This window comes from Salmo salar, chromosome 26 (genome assembly GCF_965601325.2).
Source record: "Salmo salar chromosome 26, fSalSal1, whole genome shotgun sequence".
Classification (NCBI taxonomy): domain Eukaryota; kingdom Metazoa; phylum Chordata; class Actinopteri; order Salmoniformes; family Salmonidae; genus Salmo; species Salmo salar.
The window spans coordinates 17,851,496-17,877,500 of NC_138316.1; the positions used below are offsets into that span (position 1 = coordinate 17,851,496).

The 26,005-nt window shown below is 43.4% G+C and overlaps 1 protein-coding gene across 11 annotated transcripts in view; it reads left to right on the forward strand.

Moving 5' to 3' along the window:
• Positions 1–271: 271 nt before the first annotated feature.
• The window catches only part of LOC106587212 (CUGBP Elav-like family member 3-B), a 163,110-nt gene continuing 137,376 nt past the window's right edge, over positions 272–26,005 (forward strand). For all 11 annotated transcript variants that reach the window (XM_045708351.2, XM_045708354.2, XM_045708353.2 and 8 more), the window contains exons 1-2: positions 272–782; positions 19,879–19,961. In XM_045708351.2, the coding sequence (XP_045564307.2) occupies positions 533–782; positions 19,879–19,961 (333 nt within the window). In that variant the 5' untranslated portion in view covers positions 272–532. The remainder of the gene's footprint in view (positions 783–19,878; positions 19,962–26,005) is intronic.

Genomic DNA, 26,005 nt, shown 5'->3' on the forward strand with positions numbered 1-26,005 from the left:
AATGTGTCTTTCCTATTAGCCAGAACAAGGCTACCTGTGAGAATGATTATCTACAGAATTCAATTTCATTCGTAGCCTACAGCGGCAAGTTCCTGTCTTTGTTCCTCTTAAAAGTCTCGAGCTTTCCCTTTACACAAATGTTTGGATTCTCACTACACCCTGTGGGCTCTCGGTCGTTCTGCCCTCCAATTGGCTAAACCGGGCTTATTATGCAAATTAGCTAGGGGTCTAGTCAGAAGCCTACGAGCTGACGTCACAAGGCAGAGTGGCAGCTGACACAGGGAGAAAGAAACAGATTGAGAACGGGAAGAGGAATGAAAATACATCAAACATAAATAAAGCGAAATCAAAGCAATAGGATAGATTGAGAGAAAGGAGAAAGAAGAAGAGAGAAACTGTGTAAAAAGGGAGAGGGACAGGGAGAGAGAAAGAAGAGAAAAATAAAGTAGGGGGAGTTTGCAGTTGACTTGAGAGAGAGGGAAAGGGAGAAAGGGAGAGAGAGAGAGACCAGCCGCCGGCCCATTTAGGAAAGATGGCTACAGTCACTGTAAACGGAGTGCAGCAAGAGAATGGATTCAGCACCACGAACAGCGCCGGCAGGATGAACGGGCTCATGATCGGTCAGAACACCATTCCAATGAAGGACCACGACGCCATCAAGCTGTTTATCGGACAGATTCCCAGAAACCTGGAGGAGAAAGATCTGAAGCCCCTTTTTGAGGAATTCGGAAAGATATACGAACTCACTGTGCTGAAAGACAGGTTTACGGGAATGCATAAAGGTCGGTTCTGGTATAATTTCTTTGCTTCTGTATGCACGCAGCAACATCCTTTTCAAAAACAGTATATCTTTTTTAAAGCATTCGAGGCTCTAATGAGAGCATAAAAAGTGTAATTATTCTAGATGTTTGTGGCATGTGGGAGTTTCCTGCAAAGCAGTACGTTGTTGCTTTACACACACACACACAAACACACACACACACACACACACACACACACACACACACACACACACACACACACACACACACACACACACACACACACACACACACACACACACACGCACACACACACACGTGTGCGAATGAGTGCGCGCGGGTTAATTGTCAAAGTGTCAACCCCTCATCCGCTAGGTTACTACTGCTTTGTAGCCTATGTCTGTGTATGTTTACATTGACGCTCATGTGCTGGGCTCCTAGTTAAGGGGTGGGACAAGGAATGTCTGTTTGCTTCACGGTGCCTGATAGTTAGATCGTCATAGACAGATAGGCTAAAAGATGCTCCGGAAGGAGGAGGACGGAAATCACCACTGGGCATGAGATGTTAGTTATTAGGGCTGTGTGACGATGCTGATGTGGCATTTTGAGAAGGCTAATGTATACGTTTTAGACGCAATTAAGAGACCAAAATAACTGTTTAGATCACTGCCATGTATTGTAGTGTAGGCTAGTTCAGGGGGCGGGGCCCAGGAAATAAAAAGCAACCAATGTGGCATAGCAGAGGCATGGGGTCTCTCTCTCGTGCTCTTTCACCGGCCGGGTCACCTCATTGTCCACAATGATCAGGAGCGATACACGCATGTTATTATTTCATAGCGTAGAATACAGACTAAATGTGATTGATTATCCAGATGGTGTCCTTATGTTTCACTTCTGAACTAATATTACAATCCCGTACATTTAGCCTCTATTGTTTGAAAATATTGTCTACCGGCAGGCTATATCAACATAATATCCCAATGTCCTGTGAAGTATAGGCCATGTCTTAGAATCGAGGTGATTGTCTATTTAAATGCTAGTGTTATAGACCTACCGAAAGCAAATACTAAAAAGTTACTTAAAGGATACGTATTATTATTATTATTATTAGTAGTTGTAGTAGTATTAGTATTGCTTTATTATTTAATTTGAAATAATATGTGTATTATTACTAAAAGCAGACCTAATAAAGCCTAGTTATATAATGTGTTTAATTTTGTTACGTAGGATGACGTTTAAATATGTGTGTAAAGCTATAATAAAAGGCCATCTTCTAACGATTTTCCTAATCTCTTCTTCAGAAGAGCGCGCTTCCACTAATCACTGCGATACAGGTACAGCGCTGGGTTCGTCGTGGGACCAGTGCCAGCTAAATCATATAGTGCAGTATATAATTAAAGCTACTAGTTTACATTAATAGGTCATATTGCCAAAGAGCCTACAAGCCGCCGAGAGACAGAGAGGAATCGTAACACAGAAATGCAGAAATTAGCTGCCGCCCAGCAGTGTCCTGCTCCCGGATCTCCCTTTACCCTGTGCCCTGAAGGTCTCTGCGCGCCACCTGTTCCGTGAGTTATCAGTCACTGCTGCTGGACCCACACACCCCGCGTTTCTCTTTGGAACATGATGATCGTTTAAAACAATATTCTCGATCCGTGTGTTTTCTACGTCTGCCTGTCCTCGAACTCCATGAATGTCAAAGCTCCAGGGCTGTTTGCTTAAAGAAAGATAATCCTGTTCAGAAACCAAACTGTCTGCCCAGTCAAATCAGCATCCGCCGAGGCCACTCCGGTGTACTACTAGCCTATAATGTAGGACATATTATGTATTACTACTCACCGACTCAAAGTCACATTGGGAGTGCGCGGGAGTTGGCTACATGCGTGCTGTCTAATAAGATTTCATAAATGCATTTTATGGAGGAGTTTTTCCCCTCATATGGTCTTCTCACCTGTGATATATGCCAAAAGCTTTAAATGTTCCCTACAGAAAGGCATGTGTAAAATATTTTTCTATAGACTCAACTGGCATGTGAGTTTGTTTTTACTTTAAAATAGGCATGCAAAGGTCCTAAGCAATGGCTGATTCCGTCTTTTGGGAAAAAATCATTTACAAAAAAAGCCTGACTTCGAATAAAATAGTACTTCCTTGAAATAAAAACTATTTGATTTTAAGACTTTTTAAATACATTTGGGATTTGCATTTACAATAATTTAATCCTCCATAATCGTAATCTAGCCTATTGGTCAGTCTATGTTTGTTTCGTATTCCAATTGTGATTGGTCTTTGGGCTCATAGGAGGGCGTTTTGAAATGTATAAAACCCACATTTCTTCTGGTCTTTCAACCCTAGTGAAGGCAAAATTCTGATATGCATTGGTTTCAGGCCTAGACTACTTTTACATAAACTCTTTTATCAATTTCCACTGCCCTCCAAGAGTTGCTGAATTTCGTCTTCATCCTAGTAGGCTATGTATACGGAAATACGAAAGGTATTGGTAAACTTACAATAGGAAAACTATAACCAAATGCGACTGTAAATCGGGAATGAAGTCTTACATGCTGACTACACCGGGCGCGCCCGTGCGTCCACGTGCGCCACTGCACACATTTTGATTTTGTCCACCCACACCAGATGCGATCAGGACACGCAGGTTGAAATGTCAAAACGAACTCTGAACCAACTATATTAATTTGGGGACAGGTCGAAAAGCATTACACTTTCATTGCAATTTAGCTAGATAGCTTGCCTTTGCTAGCTAATTTGTCCTGGGATATAAACATTGGGTTGTTATTTTACCTGAAATGCACAAGGTCCTCTACTCTGACAATAAATCCTCAGTTAAAAGGGTAAACCGAGTTAGTTTCTAGTAATCTCTCCTCCTTCGGGCTTCTTCTTCTTTGGACTTTATATGGCGGTTGGCAACCAACTTTAAGGTTCATTACCACCACCAACTGGACGGGAGTGTGGACCTCAGTTAATCTTTCAATCACCCATGTGGGTATATGCTCCTAAAAACGAATGAGGAGATGGGAGAGGCGGGACTTGCAGCGCCTCAAGCGTCAGAAATAGAACCATGTTCTATCTTAGAGCCTGGCTACGCATATACTCGTTAATGCGCGCGAGCAGTGTGGATGCAAGGATTGAATAACATGTATGTGTACATTTATTTTGGTCAGCAGGTTAGTTAGCTGTAATAGCTTACAGTAGCCTACACTCAAATCATGCAAATACACTGAGTATACAAAACATTAAGAACACCTGCTCTTTCCATGACATAGACTGACCAGGTGAATCCAGGTGAAAGCTATGATCCCTTATTGATGTCACTTGTTAAATCCACTTCAATCAGTGTAGATGAAGGGGAGGAGACAGCTTAAAGAGGGATTTTTAAGCCTTTAGACAATTGAAACATGGATTGTGTATGTGCGCCATTCAGAGGGTGAATGGGCAAGACAAATATTTAAGTGCCTTTGCACAGGGTATGGTAGTAGGCGCACAGGTTTGAGTGTGTCAATAACTGCAACGCTGCTGGGTTTTTCACGCTCAACAGTTTCCCGTGTGTATCAAGAATAGTCCACCACCCAAAGGACGTCCAGCCAACTTGACACAACTGTGGCAAGCATTGGAGTCAACATGGAGTCAAGCATTGGAGTCAAGCATTGGAGTCAACACTTTCGACACCTTGTAGAGTCCATGCCCTGACGAATTGAGGCTGTTCTGAGGGCAAAAAGGATGCAACTCAACATTAGGAAGGTGTTCCTAATGTTTTGTACACTCAGCGTATATTTAGGCACATCTGGCAACTATACTTCGTCTTTCACTGAGAGATGCCTATGATGGAGCCGACAAGTTGGTGGAAAAATATGTAGACACCTGTTATTAGTGCTGAGTGATTAGTGCTTTTTGAGGTCGGTTCGGTTTTGGTTAGACTATTAAACAATAATCATGGTTTTCGATTTCAGTTTAGATAATTTGTTAAAACATTAAATGCAATATACATGATGTGGGTTAAATTCTGTAACAACACACAATACAACAATAAACTAAAGTCCCATAATGGTAGTTACTGCCCATTTCCGCTTATAGCTTATTAACCATTGTTTATTCATATTACTTTACTTTAATAAAATATTGAAGTTGTCTATATGACATTTGTTTTATTTGAATTTCCAAGTCATCTCATCTCTGTAGAGCTGCTGCCTATGCTGTTGCCAAAAATCACTATTTTAGTAGTTCTTCAAAGTAAATAATGCATAGTTTTACTGCTGAATACCAACAATCAATCACTTAGATAATGTATTTTCAGGTAGAGATTCCTTGCGAAGCAACTGCTCTCTATCCTCTCAATTGTGCATTCTTCTGTCTTTTCTCTCCCTCTCCATCTCCCTCTCCGTGTCTGCCCCAAACAGACTGCACAAGTAGGCGTGCAATGGATTATGGTCATTGTAGTTAATTACCACGTTTTCTGCACTAAACTAGGTAGAATATTGGCCTGTTGGAAACTACAGCTCCCTACTACATCACACAGTTTGGGCTTGATCTGAATTCTCTGGGCATTGAGCTCACAGAAAAAAAACAGAAAGAAACGGAATTCAAATAATTGAACCGATGTCGGTCAATTAGTTGTTTAAATATTGAAAAATAACCGACATTTTAGTTAATCGCTCAGCACCACCTCCTATAGGTTGTTTTCAATAAAACGTCACAATACGGTGCAGAGAGTTCGATTTGATGTTAGGGGTCAAGGAGACCACCAGCTCTGCTAAAACCATTGACAACTGTATGCCGTTTTCAAGGGATTGTTAAATAAATGTTATAACTATTTGGTTTTAATATCATCACCTCTTGAAGAGTATAGTCAGAATGACACATTTCCAATTATTCCACACTTAACTCTATCATCAGAGTTATACAGCAAATAGCTGCATGCTTTTCATGCTCAGTAAACATCAATTGATTATGTCATTTCAGATACGTGAGGGTAGACTATCCATTTGGCATGTAGCTAGCTAGCTAGCTAAGCAAACAAACATTGTGTCATCAGAGATTATGCTTTTGGAAAGAGCTTGACATCGGCAAGTCCTCGTCCTGGTAAAGTTGGCAGTCGGACTACTGTCATCACCACTATAGATGGCAAGCAAATCAAACATTATTTGGATATACAGCCATATAGTTTATCCCCTGAAAGTTAACTTGTTAACTAGCCATAGTAACGTGAACTGTTATTAACCTGCTAGCCAATTTGACATGGTCCATTAATCAATGTAGCCCATCATGTCTGTCAGCAGCAATCGTGATTAAACAGGCTTAAAAACAATGTTGAAAGGGGGATGTTAGCCAACTTCACTAGGTATGCGTTCATTGGTTGGAGAAAAAAGTACTTACATCTACTTACCACTATGTTTAGCCAACTGTACAAAGTTTCTACCGGTAGCTTGCAAAGTAAACATTATCAGCTGACAATACATCGGCAAATGCAGCCTTCTGCTGCTTGACAGGGAGAGCCCACGAAAAGCATGCTGTATGACTCTGATGATAGAGCTTAATGTGCACAATTGTCTTGCATGGAATAATCGGAAATGTGTAGTTCGGACTATGCTCACAATATATGCTCACAGTTCACATTTATTTAACAATGCCTTGAAAACGGCTGTAAGAACTGACGCTGGAGATGAGAAGCAGGTACGGAGAGTGAACATTTAATCTTGCACAGACATGGAACAGGACAGGAACAGCGTCAGAGCTGGGTAGTACAGAGACATACGACAATCAATGCAGAAGTGGGGAACAGAGCTGGGGAACAGACAGATATAGGGGAGGAAATACACAGGTCCAGGTGTAGGTGAGTCCAGGTGAGTCCAATGAATCACTGATGCGTGTGACGAGGGAAGCAGGTTTGCATAATGATGGTGGCAGGAGTGCGTAATGCCGGGCAGCCTGGCGCCCTCGAGCGCCAGGGAGGGAGAGCGGAAGAAGGCGTGATCACGGCACATGGTTGTCAATAGTTTTCGTGGAGCTGCGGGTCTCTTTGCCCCCCAGCAGGTAAATTGAATGCTCTGCACCTTATTGGGACATTTTATTGATAACGACCTATTAAAATAAGAGCAAACAAGTATCCTATTCTTATGTCTCTGTCATATTCAACTAAATGTGTGTTGCATTAAAATAGGCCACATGCTATATTGAACCATAACCCTGTCACATAACCTAGAATTAGCAAGCATAGTAGGCTATTTTAGCAGGCCTATACTATTGTAGAAGTCTACCAACAATGGCTGTGCATAGGCCTTCAACACATTTTGTTTCAGCAACGTGACATCCCCTCCCTCAGACCAAGAGACATGTCATTGAAATGCCTCAGGTGGTTAAGGAGTGTGTCATCACCGTCTAGACTTAATGATTCATTCATTATCCAACTAATGGATCATCTTCTGCTACACCATTCATACTCAGAGGGATATAACACAGGGTTGCACCATCATTTTGGATCTATGAAAATTTCATGATTTGGGGGGGTATAATGTTGTTACTCATGATTTGGGGGGGTATAATGTTGTTACTCATGATTTGGGTGGGTATAATGTTGTTACTCATGATTTGGGTGGGTATAATGTTGTTACTCATGATTTGGGGGGGTATAATGTTGTTACTCATGATTTGGGTGGGTATAATGTTGTTACTCATGATTTGGGGGGGTATAATGTTGTTACTCATGATTTGGGTGGGTATAATGTTGTTACTCATGATTTGGGGGGGGTATAATGTTGTTACTCATGATTTGGGGGGTATAATGTTGTTACTCATGATTTGGGGGGGTATAATGTTGTTACTCATGATTTGGGGGGGTATAATGTTGTTACTCATGATTTGGGGGGGTATAATGTTGTTACTCATGATTTATGCATGTGGATTGTGGTGTATCAACCTGAACAGTTCTGTGTGTCATGAATACTTACTCTGGGCTTTTTGAATTTCTCTAGTGCTAGTGCCTAATGTGAATTTCGTTTGAATTCCTCAAGGTCCATTTATGTGTATATACATTTCCCAAATGTTAATGGGGTGAAAACATCTGCACATTTCATTTAAATGTTTGACTGTAGATTCATTTTTGTGACAATAGCTTATATCTCCCACTTCTGGTCGACACTGCGATTTGTTAAGGGGATTTTATGGTGATTCGGTGTTTTGGTCATGGGGTGAATCCTGTGGATGCTATAGGGAGTAGGGACTGGACAGTGTAGTCTATGGGGACTGGACAGTGTAGGGACTGGACAGTGTAGTCTATGGGGACTGGACAGTGTAGGGACTGGACAGTGTAGTCTATGGGGACTGGACAGTGTAGGGACTGGACAGTGTAGTCTATGGGGACTGGACAGTGTAGGGACTGGACAGTGTAGTCTATGCAGTGTTTGACAGTATTGGATGGGATACAGATAGTCTATTTGAGTGGCAGTGCCATTGTCCAGGTCGAGCTACTTGACCTGCCTTAGCATCAATCATTCCCTATGAGCCCCATATTATCATAATGGTTAGTGTCAGTCTGGGAACACATCCATTGTTCAGACCTGCTGGATATGGGTGGGGGGCAAATCTTCTGCTTGAGTAGCGTTATCTATCACTCTCTCCTTCCTTCTCCAGCAGCTCAGAGAGGTGGATGGCACTCTGTGGAGCCCCACCACACACAGCTAGGGAGATGAGATGCTAAGAGTAATTTAGGTTTGTCATTCATTCTTCCCTCTCCAACAGGCAGGCCGAGTGTATAATTGGCTACAAATGCCTTTGACAATTTCACTTTAAAATCCACAAAAGCATTTAAATGTCAAAGCAAGAGAGGGAGAAGGACTATAACTCTGAAACAATCTTTCAACTTGCCAAAAGCCTCATCATTACACATGTGAATCAAAGAGCTAGAAGAGCAAACCATCCTAACAGTCTTTTAATAACTGTGTCTGTAATCCACTGCTCTTTCAGGAACATGTCTGTGCTCTAAGACATAGTCATTAGTTTAGAGTGTAGTGCACTGCTGTGAGATGTGCAGTCTCTTGGTCAGACAGCTGGTTCTACCTTTACATGAATCACACAGTGACGGAGCAGGTGGGTGACAGTGATTGGCAGGTACTCAGTTGAATGACAGGTGTAGGCCAGTCCACAGATGACCTCTCTGATCATTAGATAGGGAGTGTGTGAGGGGAACAGGGCCCTGTTTTACTGCATGAAAATAGATAGAGACCCACACACTGTTGAATGCTGCCACAGTTCTATTGGGCAACGTTTCGAGCTGAAGATCTTTGTTACCCTGGACCAGACATGGCCGCGTGCACTGATGTAGTTGCTGTCTCTGCTCCTCACCGTTTCTCCGCCTATAAAAGACAGACACCCCACAGTTGCTGGGTTCAGTTGACTGTTTTAATTTAGAGAATTGAAGCACTTGTGCTGAGGCAGGCAGGTTTATCTTTTAGGAAATTAGTTTGTAATAGTTTTCAGAAGAACATTGCTGCATCAGACTTCTAAGAAAGAAGCAATCCAAGAATAGCAATTTTCAGCAATTTTCATTGAACATGACACCAATGTTAATGAATGAATTGCAATTTGTTTTGTTGTTTTGTCAATTACAGATACAGATACCTGATGCAAGTAAACACAATTTACTGTAATTAAAAAATGCCTAAATAACAGCAATGTTTTTGTACTGTAATTAACATTTACAAGTTAACAGTAGAAACATTAGAAATAAAAGCCTATTTCTTATTACAAAATCTGTATTTTTCATTTATTGACTCCTATTCCTTTTTTTGGGATCAACATTTGATTTATTTTCAAAGGAACACAGACAATAACAAAAAGCAGCAGGAATGTTTATATAATTACAGTAGAATAGACCACATAGCCTATACACACATATATCGGTCACCCAACTGCATCAACCCACCATCCAACCCCTCCTGGCGACCACCCCAACCCAGCCAACCTGATCTCCATGAAATTAAAAACTAAATCAAGCAATTGTGATAAAATCAGCGGGGTACACTTTTGCACACGAGACAGAAAATGAACAAGTAACAGGCAATCTGTTGGGAAATATACACACTATAGTAGTTTGATGGTTTCAGCTGCAGATAACCAGCTGTCAATTGTTGCTTGGCTAGCCCCATGGATCCTAGCAGTGGATAGTTCTAAATAAATTACATCTATAAAAGGGCGGATCCAATGGGACATAGGCAAAGAATGTGGAGGTCGCCATCTTAGCGCCAATATCTTTTTAGCTGCTGTCAAACCTGACAACATGATACGTCATTGATGTAATGACATGATAAGTGGTGAATTATCATTAAGTGATAACAGTTTGGGGGAACAAGGTATAGTGATATCAAGTACGTCAGATAAGACAGAGGATACCTCTTTCCAAAATGTGTCCACACCCTTGCCACTCTCAGTACATATGCATAAAGGAGCCCAAGCAGCAGAGGCTGTTGAGGGGAGGACGGCTCATAATAATGGCTGGAACGGAGCAAATGGAATGGCATCAAACCGTGTGTTTGATATATGTGATACTATTCCACTGATTCCCCTCCAGCCATTACCACAAGCCCATCCTCCCCAATTAAGGTGCCACCAACAACCTGTGAGTCCAAGGCACCTTGGTTACATAGATCACACAGAGGAGAGGTTATGATTTTCATTAAATTACATTTTCTAGGTGGACGGTATACCCTGTGTATGAAATTAAAGTGTGTCCGCTCATGATTGGGATTCTTAGATGAACCCACTAAGTCCTCCCATGCAGTATCCCAACAAATAGGATAATCGACAGTAGATAGTTCTCTTATCCATTGATTCTTAACTGGTACTGATATGTAAGCTGCAACTAACATAACCGTATACGCATCAAACCCTTTGAGTTACCATGTCTATGTAATATTCTATGTAGTTCATGTTGTGGTGGGGGGATGAGCCCAAAGGGACACCATACGCCCGCATTGCTGATCTTAAACATAGATAAAATAAAGAAGAGGTACCAGGTAATTGAAATATAGCCCTAAGATCATCAAAGGCTTGCAAACCTTCATCTCTAAATAGATCATCCAAACATGAACACCCCTATCCTCCTACAGGGGTGAATGATAAGGGGATACCGCCAGAAAGACGGGAATGATTGTGGAAATTTGGTGACAGCATGCCACTTCTGTATTGTGTTAGAATTCCTTTTCTACTAAGCACAATGTTGTGAGTAAGAAGGAAATGAGTGGTCCAAAACGTAACTTAGCTTGTTTTAATGGTACTGCAGAATAGACAAGATCCTGAAGTCTGGGTGGTAAAGCCAAATTCTCTTCTATAGTCTCCAGGACACTAAAGCGTTTGAATCAAACCATGTTGAAAGGGGGCATAGCACAAAAGCCCAAAAGTAAAACTTAAACTTCTATTCTACTGAGCCATTTACTTTATGTTCAGTTTCTTATCTTTTATTATTTCATATTGTTGTTTCATTGTCGAGAATGAACCTGCAAGTAAGCATTTAGTTGGACGATGTGTACCATGCGTATCCCGTACATACGACTAATAAAACTTGAAACTAAAGTTAGGCAGAGAAAGCCCGCCATCTCCCTTGTCACAATGCATAGTGGATACTTTAATTCGAGGTCACTTACCTTTCCATACAAATTGAGACTAAAGACAAGATATTGTCCAAGTATTTCTTTGGTGGAGCTAGTGTAGAAAAAGTTAATTTGGGGAAGAAAATGTATCTTAATGATGGATATTTTAGCTTGTAGAGAGTTGGGAAGCTGTAAACATTTAGAAAGGTATGCTACTCATTTATGTATTTGGAAATTATTTAATGCCATGTTTTGAGGAAAATATCTATACAGTATACCCAGATATTTAAGCATCATCTGTCACAGCAGCTTACCGACCATTGCACCTGTACACAGCCCATCTGTAAAAATCCCACCCAACTACCTCATCCCCATATTGTTATTTCTTTTTTGCTCCTTTGCACCCCAGTATCTCTAGTTGCACATTAATCTTCTGCACATCTATCACTCCAGTGTTTAATTGCTAAATTGTAATTATTTCGCCACTATGGCCTATTTATTGCCTTACTTTAACACTGTATACAGACTTTTCTATTGTGTTATTGACTGTACGTTTGTTTATCCCATGTGTAACTCTGCGTTGTTTGTGTTGCACTGCTTTGCTTCATCTTGGCCAGGTCGCAGTTGTAAATGAGAACTTGTTCTCAACTGGCCTACCTGGTTAAATAAAGGTGAAATAAAAAAAAAGTAAAAATAATTTAAAGCTCTTTACCAATGGGATGTGTTAGGGTACCATTGACAGAGTGAGTCCTAAGCTTAATGACATCATAGCTGATTTTGTCCAGTTAATTTTGTACCCTGAGAGGGCGCTAAAATCATCAAATGTAGAGAGTATGCGGTAATTATAAGACAGCATTATAAGTGTACAGAAGTATGCCATCCCTATGTAAGGAAGGGTGCTGTCTGATTTTCTGTGCTAGCAGTTCGATGGAAAGGGCGAAGAGCAAAGGCGAGATTGGACATCCTTGGCGACAGCTTCTGGATACAGGGATTGCCCCCTGTGGTCACCATGGCAGAAGGATTTGCATATAAAACTTGAATCATGCTGATAAACTTGGTTCCTAAATTAAATCGCTCTAATACCGACCATAGAAAATCCCACTCTGACCTATCAAACGCCTTCTCAGCATCCAAGGAGAGAACGGTACGTGGAGATCTAATGTCATTAGTGGCATGAACTTATCCCAAATGGGAACTACAAATGTGGCTCATGCGCCCAGTGCAATACCACAATAAAAACATATTTCTTCAGACACCCACATACAGGTCGAAAGATCCCTGTTAGGGGTATCATCTCATGCAAGACCAAGGGAGTAATCTATCTCATCACCTGTTCATGTGGAAAAGCCTATGTAGGAAAAACGGAAAGACAATTAAAACAACGCATAGCTGAACACCGCAGCTCAATCAGGTGTAAGAACATTGACTATCCAGTAGCAGCTCACTTTGTTGAAGCTAACCATCCCATCTCCTCCCTCAAATACACAGGCATTGAGCATGTTGTTCTACCAAGGAGAGGAGGTAACATCTAGATCCTACTACTACAAATGGAGGCTTACTGGATATCCTATCTAGAAACATTGACCCCTAGTTGTCTGAATATTGACTTTGATCTCAGGCCCTTCTTATGGACAAATGTTCCTTTCTGAACAAGTCTTATAAATTGAAAAATTATTTTTACAGCTTATTAGCGTACACCTAATATGTTCCCCCTGTTGATGATGTTCATTATATATTAAGGTTGAACCAAAAGATTACATGTAACAAAAATGAAATGAAATACGAAATTATTATGTGAAATTGAATGAAACAATAATGTATGTTGATGCTAATATGATGTACAATATTCCAATATGTTTCTATATGATAACAATAGCGTAATATATTTAATATGCCACATACTCTTTTTTAACAGTTTCACTAATCCATTTTAATTAACTTAATCATTATGACACACCCCTCACCACTGTCATTGGTTACACTAATTGCACTGTGTGTCTACATAACCTGGTTCAAGTATTCATGACATTACCCTGAGGAAGGTACAGTGATGCTGAAACGTTGGTAAATACCATTAAATGGCTGGGAGATTATACATAGAGTGTGCGACTTTCTTTATTTTGATAGTTTATAGTTTATTCGCCGTTATTCAGCACCTCCACACAAACTATTATTCTGGGTGTGTGCCAGCTCATGTTTTTTTTATTAGTGGCATGAACAACATGTAATAAATAACACATTACCTAAGGCTAGTCGAGTTTTAATAAACACTGTCTGATCGTGATGCACTACTGTAGTCACACTGGATTCTAAACGGGCTGAGAGAACATTAGCATACAATTTAACTTCCGAGCACAACAACGACAAAGGTCGATAGTTACCCATTAGAGTGTGATCTTTATTGGGCTTCGGAAGAACCGCAATCACTGCAGAGTTTACATCATTGTGAAAAGATCCCTTGTCAACAGAAGTCAGAATCAAATCATGTAAAAATAGGCCTAATTTATCCCAAAAGGCAAGGTATAATTCTGGGATGTACCTTTTTTCATATTTGTTAGTGCCTGTTTAAGTTCATCCAATGAAATGGGTTCCCCAAGGGATTGTGATTCTTCATTGGAAAGGTAAGGAATATCCGCTCTTAGTGCCAACACCGCTCAAAGTAATATCAGATTTATAGAGCCCTCAAACTCAACTCTGGACCTCGAAGCCAGTTACACTACGTTGTTTCATTGTTCCCCTCTAATCAGGGACTGATTTAGACATTGGACACCAGGTGGGTGCAATTAATTATCAGGTAGAACAGTAAACCAGCAGGCTCTGGACCTCATAGGGTAAGAGCTGAATACTCCTGGCATAGAGTATTTAGCTAAAAAGAACCAAAATCTGCATTGATTTCCAAAGGATTAGTTAACAAGCCATTCTGTGCTTTTATAGCTGTAATATTAGAGTATTTCTCACTGCTTCTGAGTCTCATTGCTCAAAGATGACTTGGTTTAGCCCCATTAAAATAATAGTTCTGTCTGATTGGATGAATTAACAATTCTGCCCTGTGTCTGAGCAAAGAATTACATTCTAATTTAACTGCATCTATTCTTTTCTTTTTGTCGTCAGAGTAAGAGTTTTGTTCTTCTCATTCCAGATTAGCCCAACATGTTTCTAGTTTGTTAATTGTTCTCATTATGGTTTTATTAAGGTGAGACAAATGACACTGACAAGTTCCTGATAAATCCCTTTGTAGACTTCCATAGGATATGGGCATCTTCAACAGACCCAATATTCTGTGTTAGATAAACATCTAGGTATTTTTCAAATAGTAATGCTATATTGAAGTGCCAGCGTGATGCTCTGACAGGTGTATCAGGAATCGTTAGTTTGACTATTACGAAGCTATGATCAGAAAGTGGACATCGGCATATCGTTGCATTATGAGTACCTGAGTATGCAGTGTGGGAAACTAGAATATAATCTATTCTGGAGTAGGATTTACACTACATGGCAAAAGGTATGTGGACACCTGCTCGTCGAACGTCTCATTCCAAAATCATAGTCATTAATATGGAGTTGGTCCCCCCTTTTCTGCTATAACAGCCTCCACTCTTTTGTGAAGGCTTTCCACTAGATGTTGGAACATTGCTGCGGGGACTTGCTTCCATTCATCCACAAGAGCATTAGTGAAGTCGGGCACTGATTTTGGGCGATTAGGCCTGGCTCACAGTCGGTGCTCCAATTCATCCCAAAGGTTTCAATGGTGTTGAGTTCAGGGCTATGTGCAGGCCAGTCAAGTTCTTCCACACCGATCTCGACAAACAATTTCTGTATGGACCTGGCTTTGTGCACAGGGTCAATGTCATGCTGAAATAGGAAAGGGCCTTCCCCAAACTGTTGCCACAAAGTTAGAAACACAGATTTTTTGTGTTAAGATTTCCCTTCACTGTAACTAAGGGGCCTAGCCCAAACCATGTAAAGCAGCCCCAGGCCATTATTCCTCCTCCACCAAACTTTACGGTTGCCACTATGCATTCGGGCAGGTAGCATTCTCCTGGCATCTGCCAAATCCAGATTCGTCCGTCGGATGGTGAAGCGTGATTAATCACTCCAGAGAACGCGTTTCCACTGCTCCAGAGGCTTGTGTGCAGCTGCTCGGTCATGGCAACCCATTTCATGAAGCTCCCAATGAACAGTTCTTGTGCTGACGTAGCTTCCAGAGGCAGTTTGGAACTCGGTTGTGAGTGTTGCAAACGAGGAAAGACAATTTTTACCCGCTACGCGCCTCAGCACTCAGCGGTCCAGTTCTGTGAGCTTGTGTGGCCTATCACATCACGGCTGAGCTGTTGTTGCTTCTAGACATTTCCACTTCACAATAACAGCACTTACAGTTGACCAGGGCAGCTCTATCAGAGCAACAATTTGATGAACTGACTTGTTGGAAAGGTGGCATTCTATGACGGTGCCACGTTGAAAGTCACTGAGCTCGTCAGTATGGGCCATTCTACTGCCAATGTTTGTCTATGGAGGTTACATGGCGGTGTGCTCGATTTATACACCTGTCAGCAACGGGTGTGGCGGAAATGGTGTCCACATACTTTTAGTTTATGTCTAGCAGAGTAAAAACTAAATTGTCTAGACGTAGAATTGACCAAATCTAAATACATCGGTGAGATTAAAATCCTTGTTGTTAAATGCCACTGACACTGTCACAGCTGTAAAAATGATCGGACCAAGATGCAGCGTCTGTTTCGTTCCACATATTTATTCGACCGTGAAACTTAATGCAATATCATAATAAACTTAAGGACAAAACAACAAACCGTGACGCAGGAGGAACAAACACACTCACAAAATATAGTCACCCACAAAACACAAGTGGGACAAACATCAATTTAAATATAACCTCCAATTAGAGACAACGACAACCGGCTGCCTGTAATTGGAGGTCATGCCAAACAAAAACCAACCTAGAAATACAAAACTAGAAACTAAACATAGAAATACAAAAACGGACAAACACCCCCTGTCACGCCCTGACCTACTCTAGAAAATAACAACTTACTATGGTCAGGAGGTGACAGACACAGGTGCGGGAGCTGTTTGAGATTCGTGGCCAGAGCGGTCCAAAGCGGATAAAACGGCATTCATATCCACACCTTTGATCAGAGAAAAATCAATAACATTTGCCAGCAACTCCGTTAGGTTCTCATAAAATGTAGGATCATACTGGGATGGAGCAATTTGCCTACCTGAGATTACATTTTCGATATATACACTGACTGTACAAAATATTAGAAACACCTGCTCTTTACATGAGAAAGACTGACCAGGTGAATCCAGGTGAAAGCTATGAGCCCTTATTTGATCACCCCACTTCAATCAGGGTAGATGAAGGGGAGGAGACAGGTTAAAGAATAATTTTTAAGCCTTGAGACAATTGAGACATGGATTGTGAATGTGTGCCATTCAGAGGGTGAATGGGGAAGACAAAAGATTCTAAGTGCCTTTGAACGGGGTGTAATAGTAAGTGGCAGGCGCACCGGTTTGACTTTGTGAAGAACTGCAACGCTGCTGGGTTTTTCACGCTCAACAGTTTCCTGTGTGTATCAAGAATAGTCCACCACCCAAAGGACATTCAGCCAACTTGACACAACTGTGGGAAGCATTGGAGTCAACATGGGCCAGCATTCCTGTGGAATGCTTTCAATACCTTGTAGAGTCCATGTTCCGAAGAATTGAGGCTGTTCTGAAAAAATGGAGTGTAACTCAAATTTGTTCATACGCTCAGGCTATGATATCCTACCGTCAGCGCTACCATATTTTTCCAGAACAGTCACTGATAAACTATGTCTCATAACAACAAGGGAGCCACAGTTTTGGAATCTACAGAGGATGACGCTACAACATAATAATGACTGTTTGCAAATCTTTGGGCATAAAATTATTTTAAGTGGGACTCTTGAATAAATATAACATCAATGTTATGTCTACGAAAGTAATCTAAGCAAGCGCCTTCTTCCTAGTGCCTTCAGAATGCGGTCTCGGTCAGGGAATCGGAGCACCTGGAAAATCAAGGTTCGGAATCTGGCTGAGTTGTCAATGTGCCGGCTTGTACGATGAGCTCTCATCACTTCGATTTTGGTTCCAGCTAGATCTGGAAACCACTCTGGAAGTGATCTATTGATGAAATAAAGTGTTCTGGGCCTATTTTCCTTCATAATGGCTATTCTCACGTTGTCTCTATGTTGCATGTCCTCGTAGCGAGTCAAACTGGTCCATTTTGATTTGGCCCTGAGTTGACATCTCCTCACATTTTTTATTTATTTATTTAACCTTTATTTAACTAGGCAAGTCAGTTAAGAACAAATTGTTATTTACAATGACGGCCTACCCCGGCCAAGCCCTACGGGACTCCCAATCACAGTTGTGATACAGCCTGGATACATTTGTCAACTCTATCGCCAAGCTTTGTGCACTCAGCTCGAAGTCTTTTAAGATCAGTAACGCACTTGGAAACGTCATCCTGAATAAAATCCAACTCTGTTTGTACTCCAGTAAACTCAGAGGCGATGAACTCTCATTGTTTTGCCATAGCTTCATCTAGCATGGTGGCTAGCGCTTTGCTGTCAGGAGATGAAGTCGTTGATTTAGCTCGTAAAGCGTGGTGTTTCATAGCGAGTAAGTTACTAAATACTGTTAAACAGGTTAGCTGTTAAATCATCCATGGAAATGGTTCAGACGTGCTCATGGGTAAAACATCAAAAATGAGGATGCAAGGGAAGGAGCTCCTATTCCAATACACTTTTCTCGGCTTAAATGTTAATTCCGCTTTAATGCAATTCATTGAACTTTTGTTCCTTTCAGAAATGATTGTGCAGCAGCAAATTTGAAAAAGATTACCAAAGTATTATTTTCACTCCACTTAACCTTCTCATCAGTGGAATCAGCCTACCACTGCTTTCAGCCATCACTAACAAGCAAGCCTCAGAATCATTCTATAACCATGGCAACATCTTCCACTTCCTGCATCCCCATCTGGCTCATCTGCTGTCTCCTACCCTCAGCCTCACTCAGTAATTGTGATCCTTTTTCATGTTCACCACCAAGTTGAACGTGTCTGTTACAGATTGTGTTCCTGTATCACAGTCCCCTGGGTCCAAGTTGTCCCCTGAGCCAGCAATATATTGGATATTGAGTCTTTCATGAAGTCTTCCAATTCCCCTTGGCCAAGAGCGACTTATTGGGGCCTACCATAATTAGCCATGTAGCTGGCCTGGCCTGAAAATTAACAGTGAGCCACTATGTAAGGCTGAGTCTCCCCCTACTTAGGCCTTGTCTCCTGTCTTGCACGACTAGGTTCACTCCCTAGATGAAGCAAATCAATTTAAAGTCTTACATGAACTCTGATAAAGTGCCACAGTCTCACCAGTTTGTGCATTGATCTCTTGTACATTTCCAAACCCTTAAATCATGTGATGAAAACAAAAACATCTCCTAGAACCATGAACTGTGACATCCATCCCCAAACTGAGGATGACCTGACTGAGTGGTCGGGTGGATGAGAAGAAGGGGGGTAGTTGGAGGGCCAGGCCAGACCAGTCCCAGTGGTTCTATCTCATTAGCCTGCTGTGGGTTATGCCTGCTAGGAGGTCCAGTCCCATCTCCTCAGCTCAGTTCTTTAATGTCACACAGGACAAGGAGCTAATTCCTTCCAGGCTCTCAAAGCGTTATTTTTTTGCAGGTTTGCTGTGTGGCATGCTGTTTCATCAGTGTCGTTTAGCTGATTTCTCCTCTTGAGTAACTTCCTGGTTGTGGAGGTGGATGAAGGTTGTAGTGAAAGGGAGCTCTCTTGGCAAGGAGCCAGAGAACAATGCTCTGTTTTAGGGGTGATGGGTGCTGTGTGTGTGTCCTGTGTGTGTGCTTGTGTGTGTGTTTGTGCGAGCGTGCGTGTGAGTGTATGTGTGTGTGTGTTCCCCTCTTCTCCCATGGGGAGTCTTGGCAGCAGGTGTGACATGCCGTAATGGGAAATTATGCTGCACGGTGCAAAAACTCTTCGGAAAGGGGTCACCCACTGTCAACTCGACCAAGTGCGTAACAGAACAACCACTCAGCCTTTAATGAAAGCTGTCACATTGTTGTTAGTGCAGGAGTTATTAATGGACATTCATATATTGTTTTTGGGGTTTCCAACTTTGAGAGGAGTCTCCTGAGATGTGAGGGGTCAGTGTTTAGGGCTCATCACCATAGGGTTTTAATTATTGTGACTCTAGGAAATGCTTGCCAGGCACATTTAGTACTCTTTCTTCAACAGTCATGAACGTGATCATTCATCAAATGGTAATATGCAGATCTAGGAACAATGCTATGGACGTGCCCCTTAGCTCTTCAAAGACTGGGGTTGAATTTTACATCAACATTTATTTGTGCTTTGCAGTATACCAGTAGCAGCCTACAGTGCAGTGCTCCAGTCGTTTGTCGTGTAATAATCAACCCTGTGTGTCTCTCCTTTCTCATCTGTGTTGCCCTCTCTGCAGGATGTGCCTTTTTAACATACTGCGCCAGAGAGTCAGCACTGAAGGCCCAGAGCGCCCTCCATGAACAGAAGACTCTGCCAGGGGTAAGTGCCCCTGATCTGCCCTCTGTCAGAGGCTAGGGCCCCCAGGTCCAGGGTCTGGCATGGGACATGTCTGCATTAATGTTACTACTCTTAACACAGCCACATCACATAGACACTCACACATACTGAACTGAAGTCAGCCATACTTCACTTATTTCGCCTTGCGCAAACGTGTTATGTTCACAATATTTATATATATGGTTTGATAAGACAGGCTTGATGGTCCATCCTGTCCTTTTTCTGTCCTCTCATCTTCTCTCTCACACACACACACACACACACACACACACACACACACACACACACACACACACACACACACACACACACACACACACACACACACACACACACACACACACACACACACACACACACACACACACACACATTCCAAATTGCCTCAGGAAATCCACTCTCATTATCACATATAATCAAACAATAAATACCCACAATAATTTTTACCACAAATATGGCCATCTGGAGTTTTCATTTTAGAGACTGTTTTAAATTCTGTTTCGGTTGGTTGATATGTTTTGCATGAAAAGAATGTCCTCCTACTGTACCACAACAAACCCACAGTGTTATACCATAAGCCCATCCAGTACATCCAGTATGCTGGAGATGTTCCTGATCCTATGTCTATATACAGTACAGTATGTACATGGGGATGTATAGTTCTAGACATAATATCCTTGGAATTAGAGGTTTGATTGAATCCAGCCTGTGGCCCCTGCAGAGGAGAGGGCCTCCTGCTATGTCTCCAGATCCCCTCCCTCTTCTCCCTGGTTAGAGCCTGGTTAGAGCCTCTGGGCATCCATCCTGGCCCCTAGGGAGGGGGGCAGGGGAGAGGTAGATGGGGCTGGGGGCTTCTCTGTGGCGGGTTAATCAGCTGTTTGCAGTGCTCTGTCTGGATCTCCTGGGTAATACATTGAGCGTTCGTTCCACACACCACTAACACTGCTGTAATGGAGGCCCTCTGAGACCACCTCTTGTCTTGTAATTCTCACTGCCCTCTAATGAGGTGATTGTTGTGATTGGACTACGTACTGTAGAGGTCCTGCCTTAATGGCTTGTATCTAGAAAAGAGTCAATGCTGTGTGTATGAGATTTGGGTAAACGTGAGTTATAGGTGGATGCAAGCTCCCAGCAAGAGGTCAGTCCTTCAATCTGCAGCAGAACCACATAGAGATCCATCCTCCCATCCTCCCTTGCCCTCCTTAATAAAGAGGCTGTGTGAGGTGGCAGGCCAACCCTCATAAGGATGTTTTCATCAGGCCATCACGCTCTGAAGTCCTCCATGACAGCCCTTTGATGCTCCAGCTCTTCCACTATGATATGTCCAGGCTGGGCTGGCTGTTCCGGGCCTGATTGTGCAGTCTGGATGCTTGCGCCTCAAAGTGTCAGGAAACTTAAATGTGCAGGCCTTAAAATGGATCATCAGGCAGGTTGCAGGCCGTTTGGAAAATAAAACCAGTCGACCAAAAACAGGGCTCGAATTGCACATGAACTCAATGAATGAAGGCTATCATGCCAGCCAGTCCTTGTCTGCGGTCTGCCAGAGACCAAAACAGGCAGGGCCAGAGCAATATGGCTCACCTGGCTCACTTTGATCGCCTCCTGGCTTGTCTTGAAGAGAATTGCCTTTTGAGGGCAGAGGGTGAGGGACGATAAGAGCTTTCCAATTCCTCTGTCGTTTTTCAAAGTGCCATGTTTCCATCGTTATCGTCAGTCTGTTTGAGGAGAGGACTCTCTGGAGCTGGGAGAGAGGGAGGGAGGGGGGAGACGGGGAGGAGGACGGGATGGTATGTGTGGGATCTGCAAGGAGTCACCAGGGGTGGCGTGCAGATTGACTGAGAATCTAAAATTCTGGGGAATCTCAAATTCCCATTCTTTCATTGACTAATTCTCAGTCTTAGCCAATGTCTCTTACCCATGCTGCCGTCCAAGAGGCCATTCTGCTTTGTTGGGTAGTTTTTGTGTTTTTGCAAAAAACGTATTTGTTTACATGTCTAGTGTCATCATGGTGTCGTTATGTCCCGTTGATGTGATCTGCCAGGCAGGAGTCAGTGTGTGCACTACAGTAATGTCATCAGAGGCTTAACAGCCTCCCCTGGAATGCTTATAGGGCGTTATGTTTACATGCCCATTCAGCATGTTCCCCAATGTAGGGCATGCAGCGTGGTCTTTGGACAGGTTAGGTCATCTCTGTGAATGATTTCTCCATGGATCCGATTAATTTAGCCCTTTCCCTATAAACACGCTCCAGAACATCTCTCCGCTGTTTGCCAAATGGCCTCCCACCACGCTGCTTTTGGAGCCGGTAGAATCTTGAAAAGAAGCCTCTTCTTCTTCTTTCCCTTCCAGGCTGTGCGGCGGAGGCATCCTCTACACCAATTAGCTGCTGGTGGAGGATGAAACGGGCCTGTTAATGGGCGCTACGTAAGCCCAAAAGCCAATTATAAAGTCTGCCGCGGAAAAGGACCCAGCATCTCTTTCTCTTTTACTATCATCCTCTTCTTTTCTATGCCTTTCGTCTCTCTCGCACTCGTACCCGACCCTTCTCCCCCCCCCTCTCTCACTCCTCCTTCCTCCTATCTTTTTGTCTTGCTGATGTGTGTGTTAAGGTGCTGCCCCAGCCTCATGCTTGTCATTTCATCATGCGTGGAGGTGTCTGTGGAGAGATCCACATTTCTTGCTTTCTGACTGAGAGCTCCACAAGCACCTGACCCCTTTATTAATAACCAGGCAGCCAAGCGCAGCCGCTGTCTGACTTTAGCCAGGGAGGTAAGTAGAAAGGGGAAAAAGTTCCCCACCCAGGAGTTTAGAACTGTTTATCCTCATACTTCGAAGGGCAAGCCTGAAGGTTCTGCTTCCACTAAATTGAGTAACAGAATATCATGTTTTTCCTGTAGTTTTTTTCCTTCTAATTTATTATATACTTATTTTGCTGGTAAAGTCAGAGAAACTAGAAGTGGGTCAGGGGGAGATGTTGAATGTCACTAAACACGCTCGACCTACCAGTTCATCCATGTTTGTGACACTCCCAGCTTTACGATACAGATGCTGCCTGAACAGCTCTGTGTATATTTCTGTACTTGTACATGCCAGTAAGAACATGCCAGCAGGAGCCTATATAACTCTTATTTCCCATCATCCTTATTTAAGCTTCCCCTCCACACACACACACACACACACACACACACACACACACACACACACACACACACACACACACACACCACACACACACACACCACACACACACCCCGTTGATCCCCCACCCCCACCTAAAATCCATGCTCGCATTCCTCTTTATCTCTGTGTAAAGACGTGTTAATTGATATATTTAGTGGCGGGGCCCCATCAGGATTCAGGGTAAGGCTGTCTGTCTGTGATGCAGCATCACTGTATCTTATCAGAGGACACACTAAGCTTCCTTCGACAGGGTCCACCCCTGGACCACCACACCACAGCCTCAAGGCAGCTTAAACTAATTACTGAAGCCATACAGGGCCCAGCCCCCATTCTTTTAAAGGACAAATTGTGTTCTGTTGCTGGTCAATTTGCCCTGTGTGCAAGATTTGACAACCTCCAGTGCCCACGAGCCTTTCCTGTTATGAGAAAAGAAAAAAGTCCTGGATTCAGATATGAGAGAACTGAGGGAAGTCTTCTATGGTTGCCCCGGCTAGTCGCCCGCCTGGCTCCACACCATCAATTACATCTATATCGGTTTCTCTCTTTTCCCTGGCCGCTTTAGAGGAGAAATTAAAAAGAGAGCGTTGTTTTTTCTTATCCCCCTGGGATGAAACCATTTTCTACGCTGCTGCACCGACTACGGCCGTCCTCCCGATTAAAGAGTGAATGTAATCGCAATGAAGGGATGGAACTCCATATTGTCTTCCATTATGATGCCAGTGCTCCTGAAATAGGGTTGCAAAATTCCGGTAACTTTCAATAAATTCCCTGGTTTTCTTGAAATCCCGATTGGGGGATTTCCATAATCAAGAGGGAATAAGCAGGAAATCCATAATCCTCCAACCAGGATTTCTGGTAAACCGGGGAATTTATTGAAAGTTCACAGAATTTTGCAACCCTATCCTGAATACTGTGCACAAATTAATTTGGTTCCATGTGATGGGATTTTCAACCTTCCTGAGTGCAAATGTTATTCCTACCAGCCTGCATGGGGAGCCTCCTTTTACAATCAACTGGAAGGAGGGCAAACATCAGTCATAGTGAAGTTGCCCTTAACCAGAGCGTAAAGATGGCAGGCCATGGGCGCTGGACAGATGAAAGGCAGAAATAGTGCATTTTAAAGACCGCAGGGCTGCAGAGCTTAGTGTAAAGAGAACAGGACCGAGAACCAAAACCATTTGTCCTCTCAGTACTTTACGGAACACCAAAGACTTAAAAGCCAGGTTGTTAGTATGGATACATATACTGTATGATCAATGACTGTATCAGGTACAATGAAGGTGACCCATAATTACCTTTATGGAATGTGCAGTGCCATAGCTGTGGAGAGAATATTGGGTGTATTGTTTTCAATGTTTTGTATATTTTTGCTCTGGTGTGCAGTCAAAAGCATCTGTACTGAGCTCTCAGCTCCTCTCTTCTCACACACCCCTCTCAGCTCCTCTCTCCTCACACACCCCTCTCAGCTCCTTTCTCCTCACACACCCCTCTCAGCTCCTCACTCCTCACACACCCTTCTCAGCTCCTTTCTCCTCACACACCCCTCTCAGCTCCTCTCTCCTTACAAACCCCTCTCAGCTCCTCACTCCTCACACACCCCTCTCAGCTCCTCACTCCTCACACACCCTTCTCAGCTCCTTTCTTCTCACACACCCCTCTCAGCTCCTCTCTCCTCACACACCCCTCTCAGCTCCTTTCTCCTCACACACCCCTCTCAGCTCCTCACTCCTCACACACCCTTCTCAGCTCCTCTCTCCTTACAAACCCCTCTCAGCTCCTCTCTCCTCACACACCCCTCTTAGCTCCTCTCTCCTCACACACCCCTCTCAGCTCCTCTCTCCTCACACACTCCTCCCAGCTCCTCTCTCCTCACACACCCCTCCCAGCTACTCTCTCCTCTCTCCTCACACAACACTCCCAGCTCCTCTCTCCTCTCTCCTTACACACCCCTCCCAGCTACTCTCTCCTCACACAACACTCCGAGCTGCTCTCTCCTCTCTCCTTACACACCCCTCCCAGCTACTCTCTCCTCTCTCCTCACACAACAGTCCCAGCTGCTCTCTCCTCTCTCCTTACACACACTTCCCAGCTCCTCTCTCCTCACAAACCCCTCTCAGCTCCTCTCTCCTCACACACTCCTCTCAGCTCCTCTCTCCTCACACACCCCTCCCAGCTCCTCAGTCCTCTCTCCTCACACACCCTTCTCAGATCCTCTCTCCACACACACCCCTCCCAGCTCCTCTCTCCTCACACACCCCTCCCAGCTCCCCTCTCCTCACACACCCCTCCCAGCTCCTCTCTCCTCACACACCCCTCCCAGCTCCTCTCTCTTCACAAACCCCTCTCAGCTCCTCTCTCCTCACACACCCCTCCTCATCTCCTCTCGCCTCACAAACCCCTCTCAGCTCCTCTCTCCTCACACACCCCTCCCAGCTCCTCTCTCCTCACACACCCTCCCAGCTCCTCTCTCCTCACACACTCCTCCCAGCTCCTCTCTCCTCACACAACCCTCCCAGCTCCTCTCTCCTCACACACCCCTCTCAGCTCCTCTCCCCTCACACACCCCTCCCAGATCCTTTCTCCTCTCTCCATACACACCCCTCCCATCTCATCTCCTCTCCCCTCATACACCCATCCCCCACCCACCCACACATTCTTTGTAGCTGACAGGTGGAGCCAGAGCCAAACTCAACCGGTGCATGGCATCCTGGTCTAATGTATGTGCTTCCAAGGCTCTAATGAGGCAGAACTGGAAAATGTGAGGACAGTATTGTTAACATTGCTGCTTCACTGGGATGGATAGTGCTGGGAAGTGCCTGGATGCTGTGGTGTCGTGTCCATGACAG